The sequence below is a fragment of the Montipora foliosa genome, chromosome 9 (genome assembly GCF_036669935.1).
Source record: "Montipora foliosa isolate CH-2021 chromosome 9, ASM3666993v2, whole genome shotgun sequence".
In the NCBI taxonomy this organism is placed as follows: Eukaryota; Metazoa; Cnidaria; class Anthozoa; order Scleractinia; family Acroporidae; genus Montipora; species Montipora foliosa.
Genome location: NC_090877.1, coordinates 10787880 through 10796427, shown reverse-complemented (window position 1 = coordinate 10796427; position 8548 = coordinate 10787880). Strand labels below are relative to the sequence as shown.

The following is an 8548-nucleotide window of genomic DNA, read 5'->3' as shown; positions in this document are numbered from 1 at the left end:
AACAGACTTTTGCGCACTGATAAGTTTATTACTTTTAAGTACGGCTAACTGTTATTTTTATCCTGTAAGTTTTGCAATCTCGTCCTATTATGCATTTTCTAGCTACTGACCCCTCTTGAAACTTAGCAAAGAGTGAATAATTATTAATTATTAATATAATTATTATTATATTATTATTATTATTAAGATATACTTTATCCGGGTAGTTTTAAACCGCGCAAAAAATATCACTGTATTGGTAAGCATCACCGATAGGAAATCTGAGTATCTCGAGATGCGCAGAGCGTATGCGCAATAACAATAGTAGGCATCGTCCTTAACACTGTGGCTTTTGATATCACATGGTCTTGTCCGATTTGATTTGATTCCAGGCATTGAACTTTAAAAGAACATGTCAAGAACATTTTCAGGGTTAATGATAGAAAAATAAAACCCAAGGAATTTCAGCCTCAGCCTAAAATTTGACGTTCTCATTAAAGGAGGGTATTGACAACGAACAGACACTGCTTTTTTTCATCCTTTCTTTCAAAACAGCGTTGGAGTACCAGAAGAGAATGGCGACGCCAGGGGTGGGACCCGTGGGTACACGGTCGTCTTTCTCCAATAACATCAACACTTGTCATTTTAACTCTTGGCCACAAAATGTGCTTAATGGTCAGGTCCCCTGTTCGCACCAGCAACTTTGTTATGGCGGCTATGGCACAGCGGGGCAGGAAAGGGCGCTGTTTGCTGTATGCTATAATACAGCAAAACGTATTCCAGAATTCACGGGACACATCCTTCAAAGCGGTGGCGTAACAAAAGCCCCACAACAAATTTTCACGAATCCGGACGATGCAGATAAAAATTGGATATCAGACGCAACTCTGGGTAAAAAAAATAATAATTTTTATTATTTTCCTTCACAAAGATATGAAAAGTGCAACCTCAGTATTGTTCAAACTCCAGGAGAAGCGACTAATAGTTTAATGTGTCAACAAGAGTGGAAATTTCGGTGGAATCTACACGACGAATTGCTCTGATCAACAAAAAATTTGCTGACCTCGCTCTGGGTCAATTTATGGCTCTGTGGATGCCTAACTCAATCAATCTCTTAGGGCATAAGTCGGGCACTTTTCGACTTTTGGAGCCTCACCATAAAGGGTTAGCCCGGAAGGGGATCTATTTTTCCGAACGGAACTGGCAAAATCGCCATAGATACAAATCTTCTGAATCTTTAAAATGTCCTTGAAATGATAAATGTTCAACAGACGAATTGTCAGAAATTACTTAAATTTGCATTGCTTAACGTGTAGCATATAGGTTTATGCTGTAGTCTAGCATGTCTAAGCCAATAACTGTAATTACAAGAGTAGGAATCACAAATGACTGGCTATTTGCAAATCATGATGTGGTTTGATGAGACTCGAGAATATAATTTCTAAAGCATTTAGGACAGTTTCCGTCTACAATCTTTTTACACTGTCTTATGCATTATAGTAAGTCGCGGTTCCGTAGTACGTGCTAAATTATCTATAGGAATCACATATAGACATAATTGGCCGTTTTTATACTGGAGGCGTATAACACGTCTGGGCGACTTTGGGCACTTTAATTTAATGCGTCTTTTAGTTCGTCATTTAATTCGTCCCGTATAAAGACGGGCGAGAGACGCATTATCTGTCTGGACGAATTAAATCGTTTAGTGAGTCCTGAAAGACGCATTAAACGATTTAGTTTGTCCAAAAGTATGATGCGTCTCTCGCCCGTCCTTATACGGGACGAATTAAATGACGAGCTAGAGCGAGTTTCAATCGAGTGTCGTAAAACCAAAACCAAAGTAATTACTTTGGCCAATCAAAAAGGACGGACACAATCCAGTAAACCAATCAAAACTAGAAGTAATTACACGTAGCTGACACAAAGCGCGGGAAAATGTGCACGCACGAACCACGATTGGTTTTGCTTTCACTTCTGATTGGTTGAAAAAGTGGCGCGAGAACTTTGAACCAATCACTGAGTGAAGTAATGCAAAACCAAAGCAATTCGCTAATTACTTTCCACACTCAATTGAAAATCGCTCTAAAAGAGGTATTACATTAAATTTCCTAAAGTTGCCCAGACGTATTATACGTCTCCAGTATAAAAGCGGCCATTATCTCTCAAGTGAGCTTATAGTATTATTGTAATCGTTTTTGAGTCCTTCAAATTCTCTCCAGTTGTTCATGCAAAATGCTCAACCAGATTGAGCAACTGGTCTCTGAAAAATAGGCTTGATCAAGACGGTAAGAAAATTATATCAATGCGCTCAATTTGCAGCCCTAGACAACGTAGCAACTACTGGAGATTACAGTGCAACGCAGGCTATTCCCAACTACGGTTCCTTCAATAATAGCGTTTTGGCGCGGGGGCATCTTTCACCGGACGGTGATTTTTCTAAAGATAACGGCGAATTTTATGTAACCTACACGACCACCAACTGCGCACCACAATGGCAACCATTCAATGGCGGTAACTGGAATGCCCTTGAAACAGCTATAAGAACTTATTCTAGAACTAAACAGAGGACATTGTATATCTTCACAGGCACAGGTAAGATCATGTTTATTTTTTATGATGATACGAATCTGTTGATACACAATTCATGTTGTACTTTTTTATTTGTGACGCTGGTCATTTTCCGTTAGCCTCCAACGAAGGTTTATTTTAAAAGACGAGTTTACCTTTTACCTGCCGAGCGCGGAGAGAGGCGAGAGAGCAGAAACATACAAATCGATGTAAAATTGCTTGCTTTTTACCATAACACATCGCGCTTTTGACCAGAATGCACTGCGCAGCGACCAGAATGCATTGCTCACTGAGTAATGGTCAGGAACGATTATCGACCTCTTAATCGTAAATCATCACTCACCAGAAAAGTCGGTCATCTTGTTCACGCGATATCTTATGCCTTCAGTTTTCCTCACGGCCTGGAGAGTATGCTCACCGGTGTCAAGTTTCCGAAACAATGTGGCGCTGAGAATTAAAGCTTAAAGTGCCACTTCCTTTTTCTCTACCGATTTTGAAAGTGTGTTTGGTCAACACCTGACTGGCGAAATTTTGAGCCTTGAGTTTTATCCAAAGGATGTTTACTTTCGGTGTAATTTTTAGATTTCACGGTCCACCATTACACACCTTTAAAAGTGACTGGTTAGACCTGAGGGGGTTGGATCTAGGGAAAGTGACGTCAGTTACCCACTGGCTTAAAATTTCAGTGCGTAAATGCTTACTACATATGCAAAACCCGAGTTTAAAAGTCTGAAAGTCCGAAACTCCTGCCCTGCATATTAATTCAGCCGCGTACACACGCATTGCATTCTTAAACTACTAGTAAGTCTTTGACGTCATTTTCTCAATCCAGCTCCCTCAAGACTTTAAAGTTATTAATGGCGGACCGTTAAATAGGAAAATTCCAATTAAAATAAACAGGTGTCTTTTTTAAATCAAGGCTTAAAACTTGGGTCACTTAATTGGTTAGTTAACATAGTTTTGAAATCCAAAGAAATAATTGACTTTTTGGGCATAGTAGCACTTTAAAGATTGTGTGGATTATTCGATCATGCTTACTATCAATATTTTGCTGTTCGCGCTTGCTGAATAAGTCGAACGTGTTTTGAATTTAAATGACAAGGATAAAAAGAATCTCCAGGACTTGTAGCAACGTCTTAAACCATTTTAATGCAACCACGCTTTCCTCTTTCCTGTGGCAGTCTTCACGGATATCGTCTTCCCAGTGATGCGAGGGGTTAAAACAAAATATTGCCTTCAAAAGCCACAGATTTGTCTGATCTTTTATGCCGATCTACGGGATATTTAATTCATTTTCTAAGGGGCTGTTCTTTTTGCGATGCTATCGAGAGTAGTGGAAATAACTTCACACAAGTTTTTAGGTTCAAAAAAGAACTTGTGGTGAGTAGTTTCAAGAAAAATGGGACAAGTATCTGGCATATGACGAATGTGGTGTCTTTTAGAACGTATTTTTTATTTAAATTTGTTCGGACTTTTTCTTTCTCGAATCACCCAATAAACACTCGGCTTTTCTGTGATGTTAAAGAAATGTTATTTCCTTTAGGAGTGATGGAAGATGACCGTCTTTGCTCAAAGCTTTGTTTTTTTGTGGAAGTGTCACCGTGGTGACAATAGGCCCACAGCGCGTGCATAACTCACGAACATAAACAGGTCTGTTGGAAGCGCGCTTGAGTTTCAACAAAATGAGTTCCAAGATCGGCACGAATTTGTGACGCTGATGAATAATAAAGCAGCTGCTATTTCCAAAACGATGGAATTACCTGGTGATAAATAACCTCGTCTAGGAGGGTCAATTTTTGACTTTGCAGAACAATGGTTGACCTCAAGAGTTGGGCAATTGTGATCTTTGTGTTGAATTCGCATATTTCTTGTAAATCTTTAAAACACTTGATAAAAAAAAAAAAAAAACAAACTAGCAAAAACAAAAACCCGGTGTCTTGCCATCTTTTTGACACCGATGTATCCTTTTTTTCGCGTGCAATCATGCAAGATAACTTGATCACGGCGCCCGCTGAATTCGATGTCACTTTCGATTTTGTGATTTACTTGTGCAGCAAGAAGTACAATATAAAAATTGAGCGAAGCAAAAATCTCCCAAAATGTTTTTCGCTGATGGTGACTTTTTATATTAGTGGTTCAAAACTAAGGTTGTTTTCATGTCGCAAATTTCGTTGCTGATGGCAAAGTATTTTATTCTCGATCGACCTTCCTGAAAACTTCCTTCTGCTCTTCCTAAAAACTGTGTATCAATATTTATTTACTTTTGCATCAATATTTGCTTTGCATAAAGCAGGCTAGCAAAATCTGTACCTTGCTTATTTAGCATTTTTGAGCGTTAAAATATAATTTTCAGTCCTATGTTTCTGTTACCATGGGGTAGATTTTTAGGTCACCCATCCAAATACTAACCACGCCGGACAAGGAAAAACATCAGTGAACTTTTGTTTAAGAAAGCTGTCACGCGCTCAGAATGCACGCTCGAACTAATGGTGAAAAAGAAGTTTTAAGCGAACTTGAAAATGATCAACATGTCAGCCTCGAAGCCAATTTTTCTCGATTCCCTTTTGTTTTCTTCAATCTTTCTGGTTTTAGTTGTATATTTACCTAAGACATCTACTGTGGCCAGGGCTTTTTACCTAAGATATCTACCATGGCACTGTAATGATAGACGGTACCAAAACAATATCGTGTACTATTAGAGCTACGCAAAGACAACTTGATTATCCTGGAAGACAAAACGCAACTCAGTTGACAATATGGAACAAAGCGCTGTGTTACTGCTCTACCACACGTACGCAATGCGTGCCTATTTTTGTAAATTAGTTTCCAATAGGCCATTTCCGAGTTCATGTCTGCCTCCTCTTCAAAGCGAGTCTAAGAGCAAACTTTTTGTGATGACAATTAATTCTACCAGAAACCCATAAGGGTTGAAACGTGTAACGGCCCCTTGTGTGCTGGGAAACAAGCTTCTGAATATTCAATTTGCTAAGTACCATATTTGGAACAACAAGAGCGAGGGGTTTCCAAATATGGTACTTAGTACTGAAACATTCAACCAATCAGTTCGCACTGAATATTCGGAAGTTGTGAACGCGCGTTACACGTTTCAACCCTTATGGGTTTCTGGTTCTACTTTACATATTTTTGAAAATTAATTTTCATAAGAAAAACTTCGCTCTGAAGAGGATGCAGACATGAACTCGGAAATGGCCTATTTCATACAATCGTCTGTAATTTTATGTCCGCCATTTTTAAAGTCCTATGTAAAGAAATCCAGTCAAGTGCCATGAAACTTGATCAATGACTGGGATTTCTGGTAAATTTGAAACTTGCATCTTGTCTTCTAGGCCTCTGTTTTCAGGTATACGCGAGTAATAGTTATCGCAAAATCTTCCCCCGCGTGGAGAATGCTTTTATCATATTGGAACTTAGTGTTAAGATATGATACTGTCGTGAAAAGTGACAAACAATGGAATACTATTTTGATAAGACAAAAAAGTAGGGTACTGAGCTATGAAACAGTGCAAAACGTTAACTCTCGAATGGTTTTAGGTTATTACAGTGAACTGGTTTGAAATATTTTATAAACACCGAAGTCAACAACTGAACTGTGCTCCCATTAAAGGTCATGTAACACACCAGATTTTTACTTTAGAAAATATCAACTTTACTGTTACAAAAATTCAGAATTCCATCATTGGCAAAACCGGAAAGCGTGGCCATAGCATTCCCATGAGGACAAGCGACAGTCCTATATATTGACTTCAGGTATCAGTACATTACAAGTACTGTTTAATAAGAAGTTTATACCTGCAAAATTAGGTAGTGGTCTGGCCTGTACAAGCTGAACAGATTACTGTTTTATGCTCCATACAGTCGGACTGATATTGTTGGCAAGGCATTGCTCTGGGCGAGATCCGTTTGCTGGGACACAATGTTTGTGATCTTTTGGCCGAGTCCTGATGGGCTAGGCCGTTTATTGAAAATCAGCATGGTAACCTAGGAAATACCCAAATATAGAAGTCATGATCCAGGCAAAGGTGAGGGCACACCCACCATCCACAAGAAAGTAAAAATAGGGAGGATGGGGAGGGAAAATTGATTTGACTCTGTTGAATCATCCTCCGCTTAGCTTGCACAAATGGTGGATGATCTAGAGAAAATCCCGGATCACAGGAATGCCCAAACTGCAACATGGGGAATAACTAACTAAGCATGTCACACTCAGCATAAATCCATTTATTTCCTCTGGGCAATAAATTTCTTTTCTTGATTTCTGGCTGCGGATCCAACGTTTGTTGAAATTCTCATTCGTCTCACCTCCTGGTCGAAATATCTTCCCAAGGATACGTTGCGCACCTAGAAAATTTAACCCGAGACCACACTGTTCGCCTAGCTGTGATATCCAGTTTGCTCAAGTATAATAATATTCTTTCAAAATTCTCGTTCAAGTTTCACCGAAGATCATCGTTGGGTGCCCTTAGCTTGAAGTTTTATTACGACGGGCAATTTTCAAGAAGAGCAATGCATGTTTTCCAATATGGCTTTCTTTCAGTATATGTTAAGCTGTTCAACCCCACGAAATATTTCTACTTCCGACTTTGTCTCCTTTTCGTTGCGGTTTCTTCCTCTGAAAAGCGATTGCAGTTCAGGCCGAATGTTAGCAGTGTTTGCTTTTCTTGCCAATTATCATCAGGGGTGCAATAACCTCGGTATGGTCACAGTGACCCTATAAGTTATACTAGACGTGCTCCGGGTGTAACAACTGACACAAAATGGTGGCTAAACAAACCAAAACCTTTCAATTGCATAATGAAAGATTATGATACTTTTTTTTCGTTTGAGCTTACATCAGTTTCGTTCTTGCGTTACCTTTAGGCGGAACAGCGTTAATCGCCGGTTCAGGATTCGGATTAAACAGCAGAGTCCTGGCGCCAAAATAATATTCGTTGAGGATTCTTCCGCTGCAAAGTGATTGTAGTGAAGCCGAAAGTTGACAATGTTTGCCTTTTTTTCGCAAAATATCAATGATCTTGCATAGTCAAAGTGACCCCATAAGTCATATCAGAGTTCCCAAGTTGGTCAACCCCTACAAAATGGTAGCTAAACAAACCAAAACTTTTCAATTCCATAATTCAAAAAACAAGTTGTATGTATCACTGAAATGAGGATATGTTATTTTTGGTTGGTTTGAGCGTTTGAATTTACATTTTGGTCTTGCGTTGCCTTTAGGTGGAACAGCGTTAGTCAACGATTCAGTATTCAGAGTGAACGGCAGAGTCCTGACGCCAAAATATTATTGGAAAGCTGTGTGTGATCCTGAAGCACCCGGAATCACCCAAGGGACAACAGGTCAATCCGTTGTCTTCGTTGCCGAAAATAAACCCGGCGATATCAGTGATCAAAAAGTTCAAGGCAATTGTCCAGGAGTAGATAAACAACAGACAGAAAAATATGGTGTAATTAACTGTTATAGCCGGACTGAGGCAGCGACGTCGTTTCCTGAGATAGCAGGAAACTTACCGCCGTTCGGTACCCTCTGTAAGCCTGACATTCGCGGTACTTTCCTGAACACCAATCTTAAAAGTAAGCTGCAGTAATTTGCGAAATGTCAAGTGAATAATGCATTTTCAGGCGCCTTTAATCGTCTGAACTTATTCAATCTTTACTGATGAAAATTGTTAAATTATTCGCCACGAGTATATTATGGCAATAAGTTCCATGTGAAGCAGTAACAAGTAGTCATTAAAATCTGAAGTTAAAGATATACTCGCGTCTTCTTTGTTTGTTGAGATCGGTCCTCGGGCTCGAAATATCTCTGCTCTCTTTGAACTTGGTGTTTCTGTGAAACGGAAACAGGCAAAAGTGGGATGACTTTAAAACAACGGGTTGTTCAAACCAACCCCTGGTTATCCCATTCACAGTGGCACTCTTCCCCCGTTTTTCACTTTTGTCTATTTCTTTGCAGTCGTCAGCAAACAAGTTCAATGAGGTCCGACAC

The 8548-nt window shown here is 39.4% G+C and overlaps 1 protein-coding gene across 2 annotated transcripts in view; it reads left to right on the top strand.

Moving 5' to 3' along the window:
* The window catches only part of LOC137971231 (uncharacterized), a 17590-nt gene extending 9276 nt beyond the window's left edge, over positions 1 to 8314 (top strand). For both annotated transcript variants that reach the window (XM_068818008.1, XM_068818009.1), the window contains exons 4-6: positions 535 to 870; positions 2299 to 2571; positions 7780 to 8314. In XM_068818008.1, coding sequence (XP_068674109.1) covers positions 535 to 870; positions 2299 to 2571; positions 7780 to 8147 — 977 coding nt within the window. In that variant the 3' untranslated portion in view covers positions 8148 to 8314. The remainder of the gene's footprint in view (positions 1 to 534; positions 871 to 2298; positions 2572 to 7779) is intronic.
* The last annotated feature ends 234 nt before the right edge of the window (positions 8315 to 8548 follow it).